Consider the following 27,472-nt stretch of genomic DNA (forward strand, 5'->3'; position numbering starts at 1 on the left):
CCTTTAAGTAAAACTACCACTTAAAACTAAAGACTAAAAACATCAATTATTTTATTTAAAGGACTGGTTAATAAATTAAGAAAAAATAAAAATAAACATAATTTACAATATGGCAATATTTAAGATGACATAAGATGAGATGTATTATTAGGGAAGTGTATGATGACACACAGATGTATACCGTAAATGTGCATTATATATGAGATATTGAAAAAGTTATTTCACATCATTTAGTCTATGAAATAACAGGACAAAATGTCTAAACATAATGTTTGTGATGTGTCACTTAAAAGTCTAATATTTCATAAATGTCTTATATAACTATAATATCTATAAAGTTTCTATTTCTGAATGTACATCTTCCTAATTTTTCTCACGTCATCCTTGTCCACAGGCCTGATTTAAAACACCTAGAATGTAATGTATACGAGAGGCCACAAATACAAGTGCCCTACATGCAGTACTTGTCTTACAACACAAAGGGGCGCTGTCAGGCAATCATCTCCACCCTGTCACTGTGTTTCTTCACCTGATCTGACTGCCACGAACATGCTGGCCTCACTTGAAGGCAAATGACCCAAAACAAATGTGACCCCAGGTCCATGTAAGTGAATCTGTCTTCAGTGGAATGAATGGCTCCAGTGTGATGCAGGTGGACTCATGGTAAAGTGAGGGACAGTTTCCTGTGCTTCATTTTATATCTGCATCTGCTCGATTAGCATGTCTCAAGCCTCTTTCTGCTTTGTTTCATTCTTAATTTACCTCTTATCATCATCAACATCATCACCATCATCATCCACCTAATTGTGTGCACAGCAAAAGTTACAATGTCAATCTTTCAGCCTGTCCTCCACCCCAGGTTCTGTTGCTGTCATGCACAGGAAGTTACTCTTCTGCTTTTGAGCTGCTGCGGTTTCTGTCTGTGTTACTTAGTGTGTCACAGTCCTCACTCCTTCCTCTCACACACGCAGCCCTCTCACTAGAGCAGCTCTCTGTCGAGTAGCGTAGAGAAAAAGTGAGTAGAGATATTTGTGGGTCTTTGCTTGTTACCCTCTTCTCAATAGCACACAGAGTGACAGGTTGATGAGAGGACAAACATGAGAACGAAGCAACTTCTCTCATCTCCCACCCTGTCCTCAGGACCCTTGAGGAGGCAGTAGGCCAGCGGCTTGATGCTCTTCTCACTCAAGACCCAAAGACCTGGTTTTTTTTAGGCCTGCTTGTTCAAGTAACTTGGAGCGACCGCTTATTTTTGTCACCCTGTTGTGGAATTCACTGATTTCTCAGGAGAAGGGGTTTGCGTAAAGCTTTCCCACTGGATTACTTGTGGAGATTAGTGATGGGGAATGCGGCCGCCGGGGCCTTGGAGCAGGAACATGCTGAGGGCCGAGAGGCCAGGAACTCAGTCGGGGCAGCTTCAGGGATGAGTGACCCTGCGCCAAGTTTGCAGAGGAAGCAGCCGGCTCCCCCCAAACTGCCAATGCCGCCAGAGGAGGAGCTGGAGGAGCGCTTCAACGTGGTGCTGGTGAGTGGGGCTGCATGGGAGACAAGAGGGCACAAACACAAAGATTATGCACTTTGTGTGTTATTAATGCTTGCTTGTTTTTGAAGTAGAGGCTGGGAGAATTAAGCGGCAGGCACAGAAATAACAAACCACATCCAATTTACTGTCTGTAATTTAAAGTTGTTAGACGTAGCGAGAGTTCGGAGATTTACGTTCCCTGACTCATTGGTGCTGCCAAAAATTCAATTTAGTTTTAAATGAATACAGACTAAATAAATACAGACTAAATATGACGTCTGCCTTTTCTCATGTTGTGTCAATCTTTTAAAACATCTCAATCTAGAGTGCCATTTGTCTGCTGGGTACAAGGAGACAAACATTTAAAAAAACATTATGTTTTCAACACGGCTGTTTGTTTGATGTCAGAGCGGGAACAGGTTGATCGGTGAATGCACAGGCAGCTGGGCCTAAAGGGGAAGTTGAGCAACACATAAATATGAGTGAGACCATAAGACCGGAAAGCAACTCTTTCACCACCCTTTCACCAGTCTTACAACAAGTAGGAAAACATAAAACCTCCCAACAGAAACCATGAAGTCATAAATCATAAAGCACAAGGCAAAAAAACCGATGATCAAGTTGGAGGGAGAGTGAATTACTTAAATCTTTGGTTTGTTTAGATGCATTTGATTTATCACAGAAGAATTCCACTCAAGGTGAAGATCTGGTTTTTATGTGCTATGTTTTAAAAGTGAGATTAAGAGCAACAGGACTATAAACTGTGAGTTCATGTTGTCCCAGTGCAGCGTGAAACATCAATACAGAGTTAGACTTAATCAGTCTTTACACTCTGCCTCAGCTCTGACTCCTCAATGAGCTTCACTGAACATGTAGTTGCAGCATCATGGAGTATTGAAGAGTCAAAGTTGACTATGTTTTTCCAGATCAGAGCTTGAACTGTCCAGTTGTTCTGCACAAGGTTTCTTAGGTTTACTGAGAAATTTGTTTGTAATTTTTACAGGATACCAACATGGCTCTTCTATTTGTAACACATGTTTTTTTTAAAATTAGAATTAAAAATTAATCTGTTAATGCCTTAAAAATAACCTGAAAAGACTAAAATACCAACATCCATCCAGATATCCCCATCAAATGCCCCAAGAAGTTATCAAGTAGAGAAATAATAAGTGACAAACATAAAAATGTATGTATGATTATTTCACATAAGTTGAGAAATACACAATGTGACTCAAGTAATGTGAGTAACCAGGTTTACTTGCCACGAGAATATGATGTCACTTCCTCTTTTTGGCAAAATGTCTCATTCTGTTGACTGCTGTGGCTGAGGGGTAGAGCGGTCCTCCTCCAAACCAGAAGGTTGGCAGTTCAATCCGTCTTACCACTCTGCATGCCGTAGTGTCCTTGGGCAAGATGCTGAACCCCCGAATTGCCCCTCATAGAAAAAATAGTGCTGCATATACTGTATGAGTGTGTGTGAATGGGTGAATGGCAAACTGTACTGTAAAGCGTTATATGAAGCGCTATATAAATACAAACCATTTACCATTTCTGTACTTGATTTAGAGAATGTTTTGTGGTAGAAGTCAGCAGTAAAAGTATATATTACTAACCCCACAAGAAAAAGAGAAGTAGCCGCTCCTCTTATTTTCTGCATTGTTCCTTAACTAGAACCTATGCTCATGAGCGAACTTGTGCACAGAGGGATCCTTTCTTACTTTGCTTACTAAATGTTGTACCATGAAACCCACAGTAAGACCCCTCCCCTGCCCCGCCAAGGATGACGCTCTCAGCTCCTCAGCTGCGATTTCCTTTATAACTTAAAAAAACTACAAACCGCTGCTTCTGTCTGCACACCGGAAGATTTAAGGTCAACTCCCAGTTAAGATGAGATAATGAAGTTGGGCAGTAAATCATCACATCATGTTGTGAATCTGCAAACCTACCAGAAAAACATCATCTTTGAGCAAATCATAAATAAAATTTAAAAAATGGAACTTCATTCAAAGTGTGACCAAGGAAACCACCTCACCTGAGGAATCTATTTCACAGTGACTCTTAACAATTTTTTCTGTCTTTCTTTAAATCTTATTTGATCCAAATTCATTATTTACTCTGTATTTGGGTTAATTTATCCAGAGTTTCTTTTTTTTTTTTTTTTCTCAACCAAAGACCCTCTACAAGATAGAGAACATCCTGGGAACCCATGTATGTCGTCATTTGACTTTGCCATCATTTGACTCATTTTGGGTCTCTCGATGTCGTCCTCTTCAAAAATACTAAATACAGCCCAGATTTCATCCGAGGTCCATCGATAATATGCTTTTTTTGGAGACAGGTCCATGTGTGTCCATCCAAGTGTTCGGACCAACCAGAAATGTTCAGCGCAGCAAGACCCACCCCCTGACCTACTTAAAACTATATACACTGTCTTCCTACTTTTTGGGGGTGTAAAAAGAATTACCCAGAGCTTAATTTGCACCCTGTGTCCCTGCAAAGGTTCCTATAGTGCAATGGGAAAGTTACTGCAGTCAAAACGCAGCTTTACAATAATATTAGACATGTATTTCCACCATGTCCACACAGAATAGCTATTTATCGGGATAAATCTAATGGCTGAATGTTTTCACAGATCCCCTGACCCCCAGGGGTCCGCAGAATCCCATCTGAGAAGCACATCAAACTATTTCTATTTCTACTAGTTCTTAAGCCATTTGAATGTGGGTAATAACCTTTTATTTCAGGAGGCCAACAGTTGTCTGCAGGTTGAAAGTAAGAACCCAAACTGAAACTCGAACGCCCCAACTCCTTAGATGTTGAGCTGAAAAGAGCTCTGCCTTTGTGTGTGTGTGTGTGTGTGTGTGTGTGTGTGTTTGTGGGTAATGGGTGGGGTTCTTCATCTGTGTAAAACCCTCCATACAGCTGAAAGTACTGTATGTTATAAGGTGAAGATAAAAGTTTAATCTCAAGCAACTCTATTAAGCAACTGCAATAGTCAATATTTAAACTTTGATGATATTAATAAAAGAGGAATGAAACCAATCAACAAATATAAATGGTTCTAAGTGGTGTTGCCCTTTCTTAATTTTATACACATGCTTTTTTTCAACCTTTATTAAAGGTTGTGTTTCAGGATCAAATTTGACATTTGTTCATCACACACACAAAGGCTCTAATATTAGTTGAGTATTTCTTTGTCGTATTCTGATTTACATGGTACCCATTGACAACCCTCAATACATTCATGTAAACACTGAGTCATCTGTGCATCCGGCTGAACGCCCTCTTGTTTCACACTGAAAGTGCAGTTGTGTGAAGTACGGCAACATTTTACTCAACAAATAAAAACACAAAAATGCAAATAAAACTTCAAGTTAGGCGTTAACTTTTCTAATTGCCTTTAAATATATTAAGTGCATTTTGTTCCCTAATGCAAAGATCTACTCCATTATTGTGGCTGAGTCTCGGCCTCTGAATCCATTTCAGCTGTTACCTTCCTGCTCTGATTCGATCAGTCATATTGATTAATTCAATTTTTGTTATAATCAATGTGAACCTATAAAGCAAAGCTTTGTGAGGATGTTATGGGGTAGAAAGCTGATATGTTAATAAGTGTAAAAGTGAAAAGTACCCGAAAATAACTACTTAAGTAAAGCACAGACACATGAAAAATGTGCTTAAGTACCTCAGACTCCTTATAGACTGAAACAACCTTTTGTCTATCTCTCTCAGAGCTACATGAACCTGCCTCCAGATAAACTACAGCTCCTGAGTCAATATGACAACGACAAGAAGTGGGAGTTGGTCTGTGATCAGGTAAGAATATTTTTTATGTGCTGATAAATATAATATGTTGGTTTCATGAATCCAGGATCTTTGTACTGAAACCTTCACTGTGGCAGAGTTGATACAAAGTAGATAAACAGAGTGGACATGTAATGAAGAGCAGACCACAGTGAGAAAAGTGTGCAGTGCAGTTTTTGTGGTGGCAAGTGATCATGGTGAGGTTGGCATGGAGACAGAGACTGTTCTGTGTCTCTCGTATTTCACACCCAATAATAACACTTGCACCACAAAAAGTTTCCTGTGCTGTCATCAATCTTGAGTTGTCAGAAGTGACCTTTCGCTCAGTTCTGCGTGCATATTTCTTCCTCAGGAGCGTTTCCAGGTGAAGAGTCCCCCATCCACTTACCTGACCAAGATCAGGAGCTTCTACCAGGATCAAGGAGGGGTGTCTCGCAGGGTCAGAGTGAAGCATCATCCTCCATTTTCATTTCTGACACAGGTTTAGTTTTCTACAATGGTGTCTTTACTCTTACATGTTCTGCTTCTTTAGTCGAAGAAAAGGATCCAAGATGCTACTCAGGTTCTTAAAGATTTGGAGATATCACTCCGCACCAATCACATTGGGTGAGATTGTTGAGTTTCAATGGATTCTACTTAATGTTTATGTGAATATTTGGGTTTGACAGTGGTTTTTGTTTTACCCTGTTGCAACCTTTATAACTTGTTTAGATAACTACTATTGAAATAAAGTTTTAAATGATGATTATTCTTATCATATTTATTAATAGTATGATAATGTATTATTATTATTATTATCCAAAAATGTTATTCATCTTAGATTTTTGATCTATATATCTCCTTTTAGTTTGAATTTTTTTTCTTTTTCCATCCTGTTTTTTTACACACCTTATTACTTTGTAGTTTAGTCTTAGTTTTATTATTTTATCCAAAAAATTAACAATGGAACATGAGCTACTTTCTTATGAATTCAGCATTTTTATTTGTGAAAGAAAGATTATCATTGTTTCATCAAACGTTACATAGTTTAAATCCAAGCTCAGTGCAGAATCTGAGATATGTCATTCATTATCTTTCTTAATCAGCGTTTCACTCCTCAAACTTTGTTCTGCTTTGGGTCTTTTTGTAGATGGGCCCAAGAGTTTCTCAACGAGCAGAATAATGGTCTGGGTGTCCTGGTGGAGTATCTGTCTCATGCTCAAAGTGATGTCTCGTGAGTACCAGCAGGCTCAGAAACTGATGGCGATGAAAACAAAAGATTTGTTACCATTTATTTTGTGTTTCTGTCCTTTTGAAGATTCGATGTGGAGAGCCTTGAAAATGGCGGCACCCTCTCAGACAGAGCAAAGCCGGCAGAGAGGTCCATGGAAGATTTGACCAAGAGCTCCAGTGGCTCCCATTCACATGGGATGACCAGAGCTGCCCGAGCACTAACTGTGAGGTAAGAAGAGTTTTGCACAGTTCTCAACACTCACACAATTGTAAATATAGTGCACTTCACATCATGAATTTAGTAAAGAGGAAGTCAAAGCTCATAGAGCTGTAATCCTGATTAGCCCCTGAAGTCCTGTCAATTGTCTATAAAAAAAATGATATTACAAATAACAATTTTTCAAACTATATTCATGATGCGTGGCTATACATCTAACAGTAAACAAGGACTTAAATGTGCATGTCCCTGATTTAAAAGAAAAGTCTGCCACTGAAGTGGTGTGAAGGTGACATGTTGCCGAGATGGTGACAAGATGAGCTGAACTGTGTCAAACTGCAATGTTTGTTCAACAATACAAATGCTGTCATAAAAAGTGACGGGCCCGATTGATTAAACAACTGCAGAAGAATCTTATGTCTGTAAAATATGTAAATGCAGCAGGCACATTTTGTTTTACTTAATCAATATGTCTTTATACCACTCTATACTCTATTTTATACATTTCTCTTTAAGCTGAGACATCACAATAACCTAGATTTCTCAAGTGTCAAATCATGTGTATATTTGTTCTCCCTCCGCAGAATAAGCTCCACTCTGGTGAACAAAATACATAAAAAGTCCCATTCATCCACCCAGAGAGATGACGTGCATGTGTGCATAATGTGCTTGCGAGCCATAATGAACTACCAGGTAGAGCATCCTTACTTTACAAGAATTGGGAATGGATTGGTGTAATTGGTCTAATTCCACTTTTGCCACTTCTATTTCACTAGACACTTTAACCGTAGTCATTTTCAGGCTAGTTTTCCTCAGATCAAGCACAAACTCTTTTCCTGCATCTTTAACCATATCAGCTCTCTGTTAACATCCCACTTCTGTTCTCAGTCCGGTTTCAACCAGGTGATGAGTCACCCACGCTGTGTGAACGAGATCACCCTCAGTCTCAACAGCAGGAATCCCAGGTGAGTGCGTCTGTGTGTCAGACAACGCGTGCATGTTGTCCACCTCTGTATCCGGATCTTTCAGCATTCCTCTCCTCTGCTGCCACAGGACTAAAGCCCTCGTCCTAGAGCTGCTGGCTGCCGTGTGTCTCGTCAGAGGAGGACACGACATCATTCTCTCTGCTTTTGACAACTTCAAAGAGGTGAACTGACTTTTTAGCAGTGATATGACAATACAGCGACATGTGGCCAGATTTGACTGTTGTTCATTTATTCAGACCTTTTGTTTCAAACTTCCCCTTTTGCATTACTCACCCTGGGACTGACACAGTCTCTCACATGCACTGTGGTCATATTGTTAGCCCATGTAAAACAGCCATGCCTGTGTGTGCAACGCTAAATGCAAGTATGGTGCAGGGCTAAGAATGTAAAGGTTTAAGTTGACTGATATAATAATTCATTTTGCATGTATTCCTCCCTACTCCCCCGTGTGGACAGCAATTAAAATGCATATTCAGATTAGTTTATATCTTTCTCTCAGGTGAGCAAAGAGAGGAACCGCTTTGAGAAGCTGATGGAGTACTTCATCAATGATGACAGCAACATTGACTTCATGGTAGGTGTAGACATGTTTCCTGAACGCTGGCTGCTGAGTTGCAGGTGTAGCTGAGATTTAACTGTCTACTGCATCCGTTTCCAGGTGGCGTGCATGCAGTTCATCAACATCGTGGTCCATTCAGTGGAGAACATGAACTTCCGTGTGCATCTACAGTACGAGTTCACTCACCTTGGATTAGACAAATATCTTGAGGTGAGTATTTATTAAAAGTAGTCAGTGTAACCTTTGGTTTACCCATAAGAACAATGTGACTAAAGCTGCTGCAGTTGACATTTTTGCAACACCAATGTTATGTTGACTGTTACGACTCAGCTCACTAGGGGTAGGGGAAGCAGAATAAAACCAGATTCGGTGTAAGTAAAAGTTGTTTATTATGAAGGTGAAAATAATAAGGATCAGATGAATAATTTAACTAAAGGAGGGGAAAAGGCAGAGAAATAAAAAGAAGATTTACTTTTATTGTCACGTCAACACTTTTACATGCATACATGCATGAAATTGTTCTCTGCATTTAACCCATCCAGTTGGCACCTGTCTAAACATGCACATGCATAGAAACACACATATACTGGAGCGATGGGCTGCTGTTGTCAGCGCCCGGGGAGCAGATGTTGGGGGGAGGGGGGCGGTGCCTTGCTTAAGGGCACCTCAGTCATGGCGAGCAGGGAATGAACTGCCAATATATATATAAATATCTAACATATACATGTGTAATTTGAATAACGTTTATAAATGTGCTGTACATTAAAAGATGATCTGGTCCCATGTGTGTATGAGTATAATAACAGATATTCTCATATCCTATAAGTGTCTGTTTTTCAAAGACAGGAACTCACCTGCTGAATCATAACTGTTTAAACTGCAATTCAGTCATAAACTTAAAGACCTGTACACAATATGACTTATACCCTTTAAATATGCATATTATGACTGTAAACATATCTATTCTTAATGATATTAATATAAATTTTAGTATATTCTTATAATAAGTCACTCTTTAAATGTCTTTGTGTGCTAGAGTCTGAAACAAACAGAGAGCGATAAGCTGCAGGTCCAGATCCAGGCCTACCTGGACAATGTGCTGGATGTGGGTGCCCTGCTGGAGGACGCTGAGAGCAGAGGAGGGGTGCTGGAACATGTGGATGAGCTGCAGGAACACAACGTCCAGGTCAGCAAAATAAAAAAACTAGAGGAATCTCAGGGTATCCAGACTTCTGATGTTGGGATATTAAAGCAATGTTGTTGGGTGTTGTGTTGCAGTTGAGTGCTCAGCTCCAGGAGATCGAGGATCACATGACAGAGCGATTATCTGAACTTGAGACGCAGCTGATGCAGGCGACCAAAGAGACTGAGCTGCTCAAAGTAAGTGCTGCTCACTCACACAAACAGTGTTTAATAAGATTCATTAGCCAACCAAAGCACAGCGATTAGTAATAATGACTCCAAAAGAGTGGCAATTCACTTTATTTGAATAATTGTAATTTGAAAGGAAAAAATATAATCATCTTTAGCAGCATGGCTCTGGATGACAGCGTTGGCCCAGACTGAAATATTGCAATGGCTATTTGACGGATTGAGGAATTTCCCACCATCCATCCAAGTCCTAGAGGGTGAATGATCCCTGGGATTTTACTCTAGCTCCACCATCAGAGAGATTTAAAAAAAAAAATTAAATATCTAATAGTAATGGATGCTATGAACTGTTGGCATAGTTCATTATTTTTTGCAAAATTCAAAAGGAATGGCATTTCATTAGCTATAAATATTGTTTTGTGCTAATTAGTTAATGTCAGCACACTAACAAACTCACCTATAGTCATCTTAACATTATCTCTTATAAAGCCTGAAGACAGACTGTGTATTATATGGTCTTTGTGGAGTTGCAGTAAATTGTTTATATCTTACAGGAAAGCCTGCGGGAGTCCTGTTCCCAGGTTAGTGCTCTGCAGCAGAAAGAAAGAGAGCGTGAGCTGGACCATGAGAGGGAGAAAGACAGGGAGCGTCTGAGCTCCTCCACCCCTCAGACCATCTCAGAGCTGGAGCAGAAGATCCACGAGCTGCAGGACAAGGGGCTGATCCGACTGGGGCGCAGCGCCTCGGGAGGTCTGGACATCCAGGTCGTGCCCATCACCGTGGTCGAATACGTCGAAGTCCCCGCCCCGGCAGTCACTCAGCCCAGCAGCCTGAGTGTAGTGGACTCAAACCGCCCAGCATCCAGCCTCCCTTCCTCTCCACCACCACCACCTCCTCCTCCGCCCCTTCCTGGTGCTTCAGGACAGATTGCCCCGCCTCCTCCTCCACCTCCTCCCCCATCTGGTGCTGGACCACCACCCCCGCCACCCCCGCCTCCCCCGCCTGTACCACCTGGTAATGGACCACCACCTCCACCTCCACTACCTGTTGCCGGACCACCACCTCCACCTCCCCTATCTGGTGGTGGACCCGCACCCCCTCCCGGAGTGCCAAACGCACCTGGTAAGGAGTTTAGAGGAAAAATCTGAAAAGTAGCGGCAACTCCCCCAGGTTGGAAGCAAACGATCAGAAAAAGATCTTCTTTGTTTAATCAGTTCTTCTCCTGTTTCCTCAGCATTAAAGAGCAAGAAGCCAATTCAGACCAAGTTCAGGATGCCGCTGTTAAATTGGCAGGCCTTACAACCAAACCAGGTGTCGGGCACAGTCTTCAATGAGTTAGATGATGAGCAGGTCTTAGAGGTAAGAAAAAGCATCCTCCAGAATATCTCCAGAGGAAATTGTTTGATATGAGACGACTTGAAATGATTTGTCTTCTTCTGTCGACATCAGGAGCTAAACATGGATATGTTTGAGGACGTGTTCAAGACTCGGGCCCAGAGTAATACAACAGACTTGTCCAATGTGAAGAAGAAGGTGGTTCAGAAGGCCCCCAGCAAGACATCCTTGATGGAGACCAACAAGGCCAAGAATCTGGCCATCACGCTACGCAAGGGAGGAAAGACTCCATCTGCAATCTGCACCGCCATCGAGACGTATATGCCTCTTCTTGAAAATACCTACATCAAACAGATTTATATCCTCTTCATCCCACTTTCTCATACACACATGCTGATGTGGTACTACTGTTTTGCACAGGTACGACCAGCAGGCTTTGTCCATAGACTTCCTGGAATTGCTCGAGCACTTCATACCATCAGACTTTGAGATGAAGCTGCTGATTAACTACGAGAAGGACGGCCGCCCACTGGAGGAGCTGGCCAACGAGGACCAATTTATGTTGCGCTTTGGGAAGATTCCTCGTCTGAACCAGCGGATAAAAACCCTCACTTTCATGGGCAATTTCCCAGACACTGTCAAGCACCTGCAGCCGGTCAGTTTGTCAAAAGCATTGCAGCTTGGGTTGGAGGAGACTTGAGATTTTAACCAGATGTATTGATTCTGTTTTTCTTTCACCCGCAGCAACTAAACTCCATCATTGCTGCATCCATGTCCATCAAGTCTTCAGTGAAGCTGAAAAAGATTTTAGAAGTAAGTGAAAGACACCACGACGTACTGATGTGGCTTCCAAATGTGCGGTTTTGAATAAGTCATCTCATGTGTTTCCCCCTTAGATCATCCTCGCCTTCGGTAACTATATGAACAGCAGTAAGAGAGGTGCAGTGTACGGTTTTCGGCTGCAGAGTCTGGACATGGTGAGTAGATCTTGTCAGTAGATTTACTTTTTCATTTCAAGCTAACTTTTACAACCACATCAACATTTTCAATATCTGTACTTTTCAGCTGTTGGAGACCAAGTCGACTGACCGCTCGCAGACGCTGCTGCATTTCATCACCAACATCATCCAGGAAAAATACCCTGACTTGGCCGACTTCCACACCGAGCTACACTTTGTGGACAAGGCAGCTCTCAGTAAACAGTGACACACTTAAGTTATGGAGCTTGTTTTTTATAGAAAATCAGGAAAGGTGCTTAACTAAATGATCTTTCTTTGCCAGCGTCCCTGGACGGCATTCTTCAGGATATCCGCTCGCTACAACGAGGAATGGAGATGACCAAAAAGGAGTTCCTGGTGCAGGATGACAGCACCGTGTTGAAGGAATTCATCAAGGAAAACAGTGAGCAGCTGGAGTCTTTAATCAAAGACAGCAAGACAGCACAGGTTAGCCCACAGCTCACATCAAACTTATACACAACCCTGAACAGCATCTTATAACATGCTCACACACATGCATTCTCTCCAGGAGGCTTACGGTTCTGTGGTGGAGTATTTCGGAGAGAACCCCAAAACCACGCAGCCTTCCATGTTTTTCCCGATGTTCGGACGTCTCATAAAAGCCTACAAGGTAAGCATGTGTGGCAGCTTTCGGATTTTTATCCCTCATGGTGTGATTGGAATTTGTAATTGAACAAGAATTTATTTTGCCTCTGGATTAAACACAGACAGCGCAGCAAGAGATTCAGCAGAAAAAGAAAATGGAGAGTGAGAGCGGGAAGGAAAAAGAGTCGCCATCTCCACAAAAAGCAGGGGGGCAAAAGGTAAGAGATTTTAGGTTCAGTGTTATGAATTATGCCTCATTAATATGTATCTGTAATGTCTATTTGTTATTTTATATATTTCTTCCCAGGGGCCTATGATGCCCAAGATGCCTCAGATGGACCTGATAGCAGAGCTGAAGAAAAGGCAGGTGAAGCCGCAGGTACGTGAAGGGAAGGACGGCGCTCTGGAAGACATCATTACAGGTACGTTATATTTCAGTATACCATGTGCTGCATGTTTTGATATTTAAAGTGAGGTGAATCTCAGTACACGTCCTTGCTCTGCCTCAGATTTGAGAAACACGCCATACAGGCGGACAGATGTTCGACGGCCAGCGCAGCGTCAGGATACTTGAGCCATGTCTGGTCCAAGCCTATTTGATTTTTAACAGATGTACCTGGAATCCCAGTCAAGTAAACAGAAAAAAGAACAACAGTTCTGTATATACATTTATATCAAAAGTGTGTTGTGTATTTTGACCATTTATTCTGTAAATAGATATACTTTTGATATTTTTAATGCAGTTGTCTATGAATTTGATTCCAAATCTTGCAAAAATACAAAACATTTCAGTAATATCTCATGTCTAACAAGAAAACCTTCACGTATTTCAAAATAAAACTTCTTTTAACCATGAGGCTGTATTTGTATTTTCTCATCTGCAACATCCAGTTTGCATTAACATTTTCTAATGCTAAAGATGCAATAATGTATGAAGTAAACTCAGATGCCACCAGAGCTGCACTTTAAAGTGTTCTGCATATAAACTCATATCAAACATATAATGAGAAAAATAGCATCATGTATTTTTGCCAATATTTTAGTATATTTGTTCTGTAAATAAAAATATGAATGCAACAGTCAGTGACTTTGATTTTACATCTAAAAAACTAAATGTTTCTCTGGGATTTAGTGTATTGTTGAATTTAAAAGAAAATCATGACTATTTTAAGATAAAACTTGTTCGACCATGTATTTGTATTTTCTCAAATGCAACATCCAACTGTGGATGTTGCATTTCAAGCAAGTCATTGTAAAGCAAACTCTGTACAAGAGAGATGTACTTTAGTGTTCTGCATATACAGTTATTTTAAAATATATTAAATAGCATGTATTTTTGGCGATATTTTTGTGCATTTGTTTTGTAAATAGATATTTACAACAGAACTTGATTCCAAAAATGAAATATTTCTGCAATGCCTCATATCTTTAAAATAAATAAAACTTGCTTTAATTGCTGATTCTGTATTTGTATCCCCCCCCCCCAAGCAGGATAGATAATGTGCGTATGGATGAAACATATGCAAGATAAATTCTGAAGTCAGTGTAAAGCAAACTCCGATGCCAGCACTGTACAAGAGAGCTGCACTTTATTGGACACACAATCACAGCAAGTTATGTACAAAAGAAGGCAGGTTCAACTGCCTGCTGTCTTCTCACAGGAAAAACACACACATCTCACAGAATATCATGGCATCCACACTGATAAATTAGTATCTCCAGTATCAGTAGGCTTTTAAATTTATATATCATTATATTATAGATCTATTTTCTGTGTTATTCTTGTTCTTATATCACACTACTCTACAAATGGGAGAATCACTCTGTGGAAAGAGTTCACCAACGCTGGCGAACGTCTCTGGTTGGGGTGCGTTCAAGCATTTCCACCTCTTAGACTTTCAGCACTCTATTGTCATCGTCATATTCATCATCATCATCATCATCATCATCATCATCATCATCACATAACATCACAGTAAGACTGAACATGCCTGCGTCACAGATACCAGAATAATGTCTTCATTCTTCATCTTTGTAAACCTCTAACATAGACAACACTTTCTTCTTCCTCTTGTTCTCATTTCTTTTTGAGAAAACATGGAGACAACATTTTTTCAACTGCACCGTGCGATTGCTTGAAACTATACATGCATTGTTTTGTATATAACTTTGTACCCATCGTCATAGTTTATTCATAAAACATCTTCTTTTGGACATTACAATTTGTTGAACTCGCTAGGAATGACTCGGCCTATTTACAAGTCAATTTTGTTTTTCTCTGCTTTTCGATGCCAAGATTTTGGAACATCCACACATTCATGTAAAAACCTCATATACATACTATAGAATGTAGGTTCATTATATAAAAAAAAAAGATACAATGGCAAAGAAAGAGATAAAACGTCACGTAATTCCCTTTTTGATCCGTTGTGGTGTTTTTTTAACAAAGCTTGTGTTTTCGCTTAACTGCTACTTAAAGCCACTTGGTGCAACAACTGGAGCAGAATAAGCGACATCACGTGCTCCCACCTGTTGTGATGATTCAGAGTGTGTTGCCTCTGAACGCTTCTGCACTGAGCGTCCACACTGCTACTGTTACTGTTCACATGCAAACATGACATGGAGGGAAAATAAAGCCTTTTTAACTCCTTAACATCAAAGCAGCAAGGCTCTAAATGAAGCCTTCAGGCGAATTGACTTTTCTCTCACAGTAGTAGTGACAATATCTGACCATCTCCACTATCACTAATGCCAGTTGAACCACAAACACAAGATGGGGTGGGAGGAAAAAAAGACCACAGATACTCAAAATAACCCCCAAAATCAAAAGATAGTAGCAAAATAAGCCCCGAAGCACAGGCACTGGTCCAGACTCTGACACCTCAATGTTACCCTTCACATAAGGAGGCGAAGGTGCACCGGAGCTGGACGAGCATTTTCAGGGACAGGCTTTTCATAAATGAAAATTATATTTAACTCAGTGTTCATAAAGAAAAGCCTAGAATTCAAAAAAATTAACTTCAGTGTATATTACAGAGGCTAACTCTTATCTATACAGATATTTTTAAACAAATATAAAAATGTTCTGCATATGAATAAATAATCTCAGTGTGAAATGTTATTATCTCTTACAATGAGTTAAAAAAGAAAAAAAATCTGTACAAAATGGTCACTAATATATAAAACCGAAGAGATGATGACATTTTACAGTATATAATTTAATCTAGGCCTATATATATCACACTTTTCTTCACAATTATAATATCATACACAAACATCGCACTTAGATATATTTATATATGTATATTTCTTCTAGGTTTGATTTCAAGTTTGCAAGAGTTTTTCTGATTGCCAGGGGTATCCGCAACATGCCCTCTAAGCGTTCAGCCATGTTGAAATCACAGCAACACTTGTCTTGAAAAAAAAAAAAAAAAAAAAGAATTCCAGAGGGCAACGTCACGCAATTCTCGTAGGGTTTCATCTCAGATGTCACTTGGGGAAAAGCGGCCAAGCATGAACACTTCCTCCCCAATGCGCTCCAGACGTCAATGCAGCAAATTCAACTCGGAAAAGTTATGGATTTGAGAGTGGAACAGCATGAGTAAGTGAATTTCTTTCATTTGACTTCACTCAATACGAAGCCCAGGGCTTGAACCTGCTTGGCAGAGCTGCAGAGCGCCCAGGGTGAGGCTTAATTCGCTGCGCTGTGGGCTCGCAGTTTTGCACTTTGACAGATCTGAGTGTTTTGGTCACATGTCACCGTTGCAACCTGACACACTCTGCATTTCAAGTGCGGTTTTCTTTTTTGCTGCACAAAAAAAATGGGGGGTAAGCCCATATTTTTTGGCAGCCTCTTCTTTGGGTAAAAGTGTTATTCTGTCATTGCTGTCGATCTAATACTGTCACACGAGATCAACGTCGGACTTCTGGCAAGAACAAAATCTTAGAGGCACTGGGAAAAAAAACACTGGTACAGGTCCTTCTAGAGAAAAACAGGCAGGGGTTTCCCAAAGGGTAAAAGCACTGTCTTGGTTAAGTTGTAAGAGTGCTAATTACATATTGCACTGTTCAGAACTGAGGCCCATCAAACTTTGTCCAAGTGTAACCTCAACTGAGCGGTTTTTATTTCATTGAGGACTAACACCAAAGACAGAGCAAAGTGAAAGGGGCAAGGAAAGAACAGCCGCTTAATGGCTCCCTGACTGTCAAACCCTTCCTCTCATCTCTTTGGGTCCTTAATGTCACGAGTGCTCTCGATGGAGACGGCAACTCAAAGCCGCTCTTATTAAAGTAGCCTTCAGACACGTCTCCAAACTAATCCTCTCTCCTCAAGCTGCCTTCTCTTTGACATGAGCCCCTTTGCACATGTTTTAATCTCAATGCCAAAATTAATCGATTTCACGCGGTCAAAAAAATCACTTTGTCTACGACTGTCGGTTCAACCTCGGCACAAGGCGGCAACACAGGACAGGGAGCTTCAGAATGGTTCCTTGTGCAGGGGTCACACTGATAGACCTTTGAGGTGCTTTATACTTCTGTCACTGAGGAACTCCGAGGGCCGGACATTCATAAATGTTTCATGTTTGAACATGCAGGTAATAGAAACCAAACGAGGCCACGGAAACGTCGGCTAAATCTAATGTACAGCATTTTAAATGTGCGGGAATGTTTTTCCGGCTCTCGCCCTTGTAATTTTGTGCTCGTCATGATCAACCAGATGCAATAAGTGAAAATTAGGGTCAGAAATGTGTGTTAGAGGAAACTGTGCTCGATTTATATTTCTATATATTCTCCTCTCAGACCCTTTCAGAGTCGCACTGCATCTGGAGTTCCTAAATATGTGCTGATTTATCTTTCAAAGACTACCAAGGGTTGAAATGATGTCAAGAGTCATCAATTCACTGGAGTAAAGATACATTTTGTTCTTGTATAAAGAAGCTTCTTCAATAAGGTCTGCAAATTGAAAATGTAAAAATCAGGGTAAAATCATGTTCCAGTCGATGTAGCATGTTTTAACCAGAGTGCTATTTTCAACAGATGAGACTTAAGATGAATCATCACCCAAAATTCCTGAACAAAAAAAGCACATTTCAACTAGCAGGGTCTGTGCTTCTGCGAACAGCTTGGGTTTACACACGTGTGACAGAATGTGTGTGTGTGTTATCTGTAGCCGGATGTGCTTGAGTCTTTGGGATGGTTGGGTGATGTCAGGTGCTAAAAATGCCATAGCAACCTGTGAGATGCTACAGTGGGAACATCCTGATTGTCATAATTCACTAGCTCGTACACACTCACAGAGATTCAACTTTTGTATATAACATCTGTATGAACATTTGTTTACATGATTTGCATTTTTTCCCTTCTGTTTGTGTATCTCTGCATGTTTGTTCCATTTTGAATATGTGCTATAATAGGACTGCTTCCTGCAGTGTGCTTTTGTAGGTATAGTGTTATTTCAATAATATTTTCATAATTAATTCCCAACTTTCGTAGGGAATATCTGCATATAGATATTATGAATTGATAGCAGACAAAGCGCAGGTCAAAGGTCAGGGACAGTCATGTAAACTCTTCACACAGTGTGTACAAACAGAGGGGAAAACTTAGCACCAGTTCAGAATGTAAAACACATGTGATGCAAGAAAAGCCACAAATGCCCTTTGAACAGCTTAAAACCACAACCATCACCTCGATCTACTTTTGATATTTTCTTCTTTTTTTTCTGAGCAGGCTCACGTTCTGCTGTGATGCAGGTAAGTGAGAGTAATATTATCCAGAACACACACGACTACAGGACTCACTTTGTGATTATTGCATTCTATTTTCTATGATAAAAGTCACAGATATTATATATCTACTCCACTAACGACCCACTGAGTGAGGGTATACATGAGATCGGCGCTGTCAGTTAATTCATCCAGACCGCATCAGCTTATAGCAGGCTGCTGGGAGGGGAGGGCCCTCGAGCTGGGAAACTGGCAGTATGAGTGTGTGGGAGAACTTCAGAGAAACTGTGGAGCCAGATCAGAGGAGGAAACTTTTCCAAGAGGAAGATTGTGACTCCATTTATAGAATGGTAGTTCTTTCCATGGAAATGTCATGACTCTGCAAACTGCAGACAAAAGTAGAGAAGAGGAACAAGGAAAAAAAAAGAAATAAATCTTTAAAAATGGTAATGGTTCGTGACGACAGGAGGCTTGAAATGCATTGTTCTATGTCTTCATCCTCCTCTTCCTCACAGAGAGTTGCCAGGGGTGAGGTCCTTATTCACAGGCTCGCTACCCTCCTCCTCATCGAGGCTGCAGCTGTCAAGGCTACGACCGCTGGGCTTGAGAACCCCAGAGGGGAGGGTGAGGGAACTCAGGGGGGTGGGAGAGGAGGGAGACAGGGATGGAGTAGGGGTGGTGGGTGAGGAAGAGGAGGAAGAGGAGGCAGTAGGAGTAGGAGAAGAGGACTTGCTGCTGGGCAGAGGCAAGGAGGAAGCTCGCTGCTCGCGCAGAAGCCGGTGATGACGGAGGGTGGAGGAGAGGAGCAGGGCCTCTGCGCTCAAGCCGGAGGCGGTCAGGCTTGCCAGCAGCGCCTTTGCTTGACTAGGGGAGGCTGTCAAGGACGGTATTCCCCCCTCCTTGTGGTGCTTCCTCGGGCCAGGGGTAAACGCTGTTGAAGGAGAGGCCGCTCGACTTGAGAAAATGCCCGTTTTGATGCCAGAGAGGTATGGTTCAATACTGCTGCTGGTTCTGTTGGTCCCCAAGGCCTTCAGGGTAGAGCAGGGACACAGGAGACAGGAGGTGGGAGGGTTGGAATGTAAAGAGATGATGTTTTTTAAAGGATCAAAAGGGGAAATCATGAAAAACTTAAGTCTTACAAACAGTTGTGGCTGGGCACTGTCCCCTTCAGGCTCCTTCCCTCACCAATACAGTCAAACATGCCCGTGCACGCATGCTTGCACACATACACTCACACACGTCCACAAATGCACACAGACTGGCGTTCAGGGTTGATTTTAGAAAACACTTGAGATGTGAAGGGAGTTAATAAAGTAAAAAGGAGGCAGATGGAGATGTGTCATCGGGTGAACATGAGAAGAAGGAGACTGAAGAGGCCGGACACGGAGAGGTGGCTCACTGCTGCAGGGTCACAGTTGCAGAGGGTGGACGGGCCAGGAAATGCAGAGTGCGGGGGTTTTCACGCAGGGTGAAGGGTTGGGTGAGGTCGTGCCGCAGGAACAAGTGTCAACAGGAGACATGTAGTGGGGGGGTAAAGGGTTGGAAGGGTGAGGGAGAGGGGGAAACAGGAAACAAGAGACAAACACAGGAGATCGTTATTGGGGTTGATATCAGCATGTTTGATGTGAGCCACAAGACAGGCCGACATCTACACATGGTGACCAAACCTTTAAACACAACTTTTGTCATAGGGCGCAACAGTGAAGGTGGTCAACTGCAAACTACGCCTTTGACCATCTTTATTTTGGCACTTGTTTTTAATGATAGTCCTTCATTAAAAAAAGTGCAAAATACTCTCCCGGACACACAGCATCTCCCCTTCAGTCCTTTCATGTAATGCTGGAATCAGCCAGTAGGGAGCACTGTTCCAACATGTGAAACTTGAGGGTAACACATTCACAGCATGTGTCTCTCTCTTTTACAGGTGGAGCTAAGTTGAATCTGACAGAAACAGCGTGTATGTTTTATATGCGGGGAACACAAAAAGCAATATGTAAGACAGGTTTAGAAAAGAGAGAGTCAATTTTACACTTAATGTTAAACTATTCAAGTTGTATTTATGTTTTTCATAAGGGGAAACAGGGAAAAGTTTTTTCTCTGCAATAAAAATGTAAATAGTCTTTGTATGAGGGATAATGAGGATTAGTCCTGTATGAGCAGGTGTTCTAGTCTAGACCGCACTGCTGGGAGGGTTTCACCTGCTCTGTTGCAGTTCCAGAGTCCGTGCTGTGCCAACCATCCCCAGAGCAGTGCTGCTCCTTCTGCTCGAGGAACCTCTCTCAAGCCCGGCCGACACGTTTATTCTGGTGTGTGGGTGCGGCAAAACGGCAGCCGCCCTTCATCTCTCAGAGCGTCCTGCCAAAAAGTCTCCCTCACAGGACAGGCTTTCACAACCTTTACCTCATGCCCAGCACCTTTAATTAGGCCGCTTTGCCGCCAGAAGTAATAAGAAGCCAAATGGGAAAATGAATTGCGGTTTGGAGGCGTGAAAGTGATTCACATTGTCGTGCCCTCCTTGATCTGTGCCAAAGCAAATGGGGAGAAATTGTGGTTTTGAACTGTCTGTTCCTATCCGGCACATTGATTTGAAGAATCCTCATGCCTGAAATGCTCTAATGCCTCTCAGTGAAGCTCTGGTGCGGGCTCAGCGGCACAGAGCACCATCATAGAGGCTCTGTTAATTTTAACACCTGCAATTAACATAGACAGATACCATCAGAGTCCAATCTAACAACAAACCTGATACTCAAAACATCAACATTAATTAAAGGCATCTACGCCTCCAGAGCTTCAGGATCCGGATCTGACACTACTCTGCTATTATTATTATTAGCATTACTACTACTATTGCTGCTATAATCAATAACACCAATATATCTGTAAGTATCATTATTTTCACTATGACAACCACTCTGACGGAGCCTGAATATGATGGTTATGCAACTGTTCTTGGTCTCTCTCTCATTCTGTGGTTAACCCTGACTCCAGAGCTGGAGGAGCTATTATTATAATAGTTATTATTACTATTATTATTAGTAGTAGTAGTATTATCACTACTATTATGTGGTGCCACTTTAACATTATTAAACATCATTAACAACACCATTACATCTATAATTATCATTTGGATTATTTTCCTTTTCACAACCAGTCTGAAAGAGCTTAATCACTTACACAACTGTTCCTGGTCTCTCTCTCCCTCTCTTCACCCCCCCCCTCCTCTCTCCCCTAATTTTCTCCGCTCACCCCAACCAGTCGAGGTGGACGGCCCCCCACATTTAGGTTGGCTGTATTAGAGGTTTTTTCCTGTTTTTTTTCCTCCACTGTCGTCAGTGCTTGCTCGTTGTGGGAGCTGTTGTTTCTCTGTAATATTGTAAGGTCTCGACCTCACTATGTAAAGCGCCTTGAGATAATGTAAGCTGTGATTTGGAGCGAGTAACATTGAATTGAATTGGATTGAATGCTTCTACGCTGTTTTCAGAGGTATTTCGTGGATTGTGGACATGTGGTATAGCCAAATCCAAAAAGTGGTGCCAGCGTGTCTCGTTTTATCCAACTACACTGGGTTCAGAGTGAGGTCTAAAAAAATGTTTAACTGTCTCAAGCACCAGCTGCCTTTTATTTATCGCTGCTGTTAATCTTCAGATTCTGCCAGAGCCACTATTTTTAAAGGTATTAAGATATTCAGATCATCTAATGCATTAGCTGGGGGTGGGACAACAACTGGGACCACAAGCTAATTTCTTGAGATCGAGCCCCCACACAAAACGCCCTAGAAATGTAAATTATAATTTGTTCAGAGGAGACAAAAGAGAACTGAAACACCAACGGGAGCTGGAAGGAGGGGGAAAGTTTGGGGTTACGGTTAGGGAGCAGTGTCCAGGGAAGGTTTAAGAGAAGAGTCACCTTTACCTTTAGCTGTGGGCCGAGTAGAGATGTCACCCAAGGTGGGCATGTCTGATTGTCAGAACAACAGTATCAGTCAAAATGTGATAAGCAGGGGTGAGTTTGAATGTAAAATGTGGGTGAGGGGAAGTAACTGCCTCATATTGGAATCATTTTTATATTATAGCTCAATGATAAAACATAAATCAATCTGTGGTTCCCAGAATGAAAGGTGCCAGATGAATGTGACTGATTGAACGTTGCAGATTCTACACAAATGTTTTCTTCAAAATAACCTGCTTCAATTTTTAGTTGCAGAATGCATCATGTCTTATTTCTTAGTGGCAATAATTAGGATTCATTTTCAGAAAAGTCAGACGTCTGATGAGATAAATAAAGAAATGGTTGCTGAAGTGAACGTAGAGTTTACAAAAGTTTCTAAATAGCTCTTAAAGGCTGTATGCAAATGAGCCAGCCGCCTGGATAATTTGATGAGATGAACTGCAGAAAATCAGCATGTTTTTCCAATGCAGTGCGTGTTCAGCTGCCTTATGCCGAATTTGAAAATATTCAGGAGACAGATTTTGCTTCATCCATCTGTAAATAGAATTGTCAGGATCTGTGCTGTTCTCTTGGTTGGACATTGAAGGTGCCAGAACCCCCCCCCCCCCCCCCCCCCCCCCCCCCCAAAAAAAAAGAAGACAAAAATCAAAGGCTATTGAAAATGCAACAGCTTGTGGAAAACGACAACACAACACTCGATTCTCAGCATCGTGACTTCACTAAGGTTTCAACAGGGTTTCAAAATATTTGTGCTGTTGTTTTCCATTGACTGGGGTTTTCCCCTTTGTTATGAAATGAGCTAAATTTCAAATAAATAAAAAAGGCATTACAAATAAAATAAATGATACATTGACATTACACTGACTCACAACCACTTAGTTATTTGGGTGGCATATGCAGTCTTGTTAAGCTTATATAATTAAAAATCTGGGTTTATTATCAGCTAGATAGTAGATTCACAATTATTTTTATTCCAACTAACATAAGATAAGTGGCTAAATCTGCTTAAGAGACAGGGGAATGGTATTAGCTGTGAGGCATACAATAAAAGCATTCATAAAATGTACAAGCATGAAATATATAAGTATGTTTTATGGTGCATAATGATATGAAATAATAACAGATATTTGAAAAAAAGTGTCTTTTAGAAACACAAAAGAATGATAAATGAGTTTATTCGAGTTTATTCATGTGACTATTAAATATTGAACTTTATGGTGCCCAGTACAAGTTTGAATTTTATATCTGCTTAATAAGTAGTACTAGTAATAGTGATCTTGGTATTAAGAGTAATAAAACCACATTGGCTGGCAGCTGTATATTGAGAGAGCTCAGATTTCCTGATAAATGTCCTGTGCTCTAGTTTGACAGTTTGATCTCTCTACAGCTCGCTGCACGCCAAACTTCAAAATGCCACAAATCTCAGTTACTGGCACATTGCGAAGACAGCTCAATGTTTATTCTCTTGGTTTCGGTCAGTGTTGTGATTTGTCATGCAGTTGCAGTTATGTTCCCACCTCAAACGGTGTGGCATCGACTTCCCACGCAAACAATTAGCTCCGAGTGTCCACTCCCTTTTTCACTGTGACTGTTTTCAACAACTCTGAGAATGAGGAGTGTGTGCCATGTGCGACTGTCATACTAGAATAACGGGATTAGTTTTACTCCCATCAGACAAGTGTGAGAAGCCATTCTGCTTTCAAATCACAGGGAATAAAAGACTCTGACTGGCGGAGTGAAAAGGAGAAAGGGGCAGTGTGTGTAAATTGCAAAGGGCAGAAAGCGGAAGAAGGAAGTAGACATAGAGAAGAGGAAACGTGAAAAGACTTAATGACGGTGAAAGATAACTGTCCACTTCATATTGAATAATCAGTGATTGCCAGACTCGAGGGGCGATTATCCCACAGAGCTGGAGAGATTCCCTCCTATCGTCTCTCAGTCTGAGGCGATCAAAGCTTCATTATTCCCCCCATCTCCCAAATCTCTCTCTCTGTGCCCAACACATTTATGTCCCTGCAATCTCCAAGAATGAATTTGTGTGTGAACGGTCTGTCACATTCTGAGCAGTATGGAGGTTTAGGTGCACTTCACTGCTCCTGTTATTTTTTAAATTACATTGACATTAAACCTTTTTTCCTCCCCTGTGCACGGGCATGGTGCACATATCTTCCTTTGGCTTTCTGGACTGACATGCTTCAACAGTTCAATTTCCTGGGCCCTGGAGACCATCACGCATCCTTATGTCCAGTCTTTTTCTACGTTCAAGCACTAAAATGCTTGCAAATTAAAGTTAAAAAAAAGATGTCAGAGTCAGCTATAAGGCAAATGTATAAGAACAGATGTATAGAGGAAAGCTTTAGAAAGTTTTATAAATTAATGTCTCACTTGCTTTCCAAAATTAAACACGATGTTCTGCATGGATGGGCTGATATCCTAATCAACACAAACAGGCAACATTTAACATTTTTAAATCCAATAAAACCAAATTCAAGACTTGCACCATTATTTTATGCTAATATGTAAAACTAATTAAACACGTTTGTGCTTTTTGATGGGTGTAGATCATTGACTGTATAAAGATGGTCAACCTGTCTCAACTTCTTTTTAATTGAACAAAAAATTAAGCCAAAATATCCTGAATAAAGGTGCTGCCATCTCTCATCTTTGGCAAAAATGTCTTTACATGTACTTTGACTTTGACGCACACTTTGTTAAATGTTGAAAGTTTGCTGAAGTTGTGTGGCTATGATGAACAAGGTCATCAAATGCACTTATTATATCGTATATGTGACAAATGTTTTTAATATCGTTCCACATCCATCCCATCTGTCTTGATTTATAACAGACATGGGTCATTACCTCTATTTGCCCCAATTGCAGACTGAGAACACATTGATATGAATTGTCTTCCCATTATGATAATCATCTTCATTTATGTGCAAGGTTTCTAGAAATAATGACTCTGACCTGGGCTAACTACCAAAAAAGGCAGCGAATAGTATCCAGAAAGTACGGTACTGTCCCATCTACGCCCACTGGCCCAAACAATGTTAAAGATAATACCTGCTGCTGGCCCTGGATCTTCACAAAGTCCTCTCTTTTGCCGCCTTTAGTCTTGTCTGTGCTGTTCTGCTGCAGGTGCTTCAGCTTGGAGGTAGCTGAGGTGTGGAGAACTTTACCGACGCTGGAGACATTCCCTCCCTGAGGAGAGCAGGAAAGACAGTGTGAATCAGAGCGAGGAAACGCAGTACATGGTAGTACATTTCATTTGTCCTCTTCAGCGGCTTTAGCTTATGCCAAACAAACACATAAAACTCCCGATTGCCTGATTCCAGCAAGCAAGTCTGTCCCCTGAGACCAATGAGGTTCAGCCAATCTAAAACTGAACTATCCACTTCACAGGGTTTTAGCATCTATCAGTAGAAAATGACAAAGTGAAGAATAGAGGAACGCAGCATCAAAACTGACATTGCATAGCCTAGCCTCACTGCAGGATCTGCGAGGCAGTGTGCTTAATGATCTTTCCCGCTGAGTTACTCTGTCAACTGAATCTAATACGCACAAAAACAAACAGACATTCAGTCAACTTTCCATCCAGCTGTGCCTCCTCTGCACACACAGACATTAGCTGAAAGCAAAACTAATAAAAGATTAACTGTACTAGTCTCAAATTACACATTTTTCTTGGCTATGGTCATTTCTGTGCCTCTTCCTTCCTCGCTCTCTTGATGTAATGCATAATTTTGAAATATATACGCTATACTTAATCATTGATGGATGAATCCTCATTCAATTGTCCTGATTAAAAACTGAGCAGTAATGGGGCTTGAAAGTGGATCACTTGTCAGTGTGAATTTGGTGAGTGCGCAAGCAAATGTCGAACAAGAGCAGGATGAGGGGTCATGTTGAAATGATGAACGTGGGTGAAGTTGAGGGTGATGAAATAATGTGTCAAGAAACTGTAATCCTCATCCAGTGCCTGTGGGAATGCTCCCCGGCTCGACATCAGAGGGCTGAAACGCACCATGACAGTGGAACTGTCAAGTGTTGCAGCCCTGCCCTGAGTGGGAGGCTACATTAGGAGCAACAGGGGATACTATGCTGGCTGTCAGGACACCTCAGCAAACCAGCTGAGATGGCAATGCAATTTTGATTATCACCACTCTTTAGCTGAGTTAAAGGCTGCTGGAGGTGAGTTGAAAGGAGACTAATCGCAATGTCTGGTAATTGACTTAAACATGAAGTCAGTAGATATTAACAGGAAGTGTATTAAAAGTGGTTTTGGCTTTGGTGTAATAGACACATTTCTGTTCACAAGTCTTACTAGTGCTGGAGTCAAGACTTGAGATTAAGTTTTTAGCTATATATTTTTTTACCTTTCTTTTAAAGAAGACATATCATACACACAATCAGATTCATAATTTTAATTTGGGTTATTATCTGTAAAGGATTACAGGCTCTCATGTTCACTTTCCTCATATTGTTCCATTGCTGTAACTCCTCTTTTCAGCCTCTGGTTGAAACACTTGCTTTTAGCTCTTGTCTCTTTAAGGCCTCCCTCTCGATAAAGCCCACTCTGCTCTGATTGGTCAGATTGTCCACTCTGTTATGATTGGCCAGCTGCTGTGATTTATCAACAGCTTTCAGCACGTTTAGGAAAATTTGCTCTCACATTACCTGACTTTGTTAGGAGGTGTACTAGACTAGTGTTGTGATGTCACGTGACATCACGATGTCCTCGGATGTAACAGCTAGACTAGTGATGAGGTGTTTCAGGACTTTCAGGAGCAGTGTTTTCTATGGTACACCTGGGCTTTGTTTTTTTAACTTTGCAGAACTTTTGAATTCACAAAAAAACGAAAAAGTATCATGTGTCCTTTTGATCGTTTTACATTTTTGGCTTGAGTTTTTCCCTACAATGTTTTTTCTGAGTTCTGGAAACACAAATCACTACATAACTTTTGGTACGTACAAACATGATGAAACAGAGTACCTGAAATATGCATTTAAGTTTGTTTATATACAGCACAACAGCAGCATAGAGGAAAAGACATGACTTCAAGGCAAAACAATGAGAAAAATCTAGAGGAGGAAAAAGGAGGAAGAAAAATAGAAAAAAGAAATGTTTGTATTATCTCTGGAACTCTTTTATTCCCTGTGTGGTGTAACAAAAGGTTAGATGGACAAA

The 27,472-nt window shown here is 41.1% G+C and overlaps 2 protein-coding genes across 20 annotated transcripts in view; one reads left to right on the forward strand and one right to left on the reverse strand.

Moving 5' to 3' along the window:
* Window positions 1-52: 52 nt before the first annotated feature.
* Window positions 53-13,466, forward strand: fmnl1a (formin-like 1a). Its single transcript, XM_069525733.1, has 25 exons — window positions 53-1,525; window positions 5,255-5,338; window positions 5,679-5,765; window positions 5,859-5,932; window positions 6,456-6,539; window positions 6,624-6,767; window positions 7,340-7,448; window positions 7,644-7,720; window positions 7,809-7,902; window positions 8,241-8,315; window positions 8,400-8,510; window positions 9,337-9,486; window positions 9,579-9,680; window positions 10,226-10,793; window positions 10,906-11,030; window positions 11,121-11,323; window positions 11,427-11,661; window positions 11,751-11,819; window positions 11,903-11,983; window positions 12,072-12,201; window positions 12,288-12,451; window positions 12,534-12,635; window positions 12,733-12,828; window positions 12,918-13,032; window positions 13,120-13,466. The coding sequence occupies exons 1-25, from the start codon at window positions 1,340-1,342 to the stop codon at window positions 13,182-13,184; spliced, it is 3,330 nt and encodes a 1,109-aa protein (XP_069381834.1). The 5' UTR covers window positions 53-1,339; the 3' UTR covers window positions 13,185-13,466.
* Window positions 13,467-13,924: 458 nt separating this feature from the next.
* Window positions 13,925-27,472, reverse strand: part of srcin1a (SRC kinase signaling inhibitor 1a) — a 103,471-nt gene continuing 89,923 nt past the window's right edge. For 15 of the 19 annotated variants that reach the window (XM_069525725.1, XM_069525723.1, XM_069525717.1 and 12 more), the window contains 3 exons: window positions 25,348-25,485; window positions 22,249-22,293; window positions 13,925-19,364 (listed from right to left, as the gene is read on the reverse strand). In XM_069525725.1, coding sequence (XP_069381826.1) covers window positions 18,846-19,364; window positions 22,249-22,293; window positions 25,348-25,485 — 702 coding nt within the window. In that variant the 3' untranslated portion in view covers window positions 13,925-18,845. Of the gene's footprint in view, window positions 19,738-22,248; window positions 22,294-25,347; window positions 25,486-27,472 lie in introns of all 19 variants that reach the window. The other 4 variants (XM_069525727.1, XM_069525728.1, XM_069525720.1 and 1 more) reach the window with 4 other exon arrangements.

This window comes from Paralichthys olivaceus, chromosome 5, assembly GCF_024713975.1.
Source record: "Paralichthys olivaceus isolate ysfri-2021 chromosome 5, ASM2471397v2, whole genome shotgun sequence".
NCBI lineage: Eukaryota > Metazoa > Chordata > Actinopteri > Pleuronectiformes > Paralichthyidae > Paralichthys > Paralichthys olivaceus.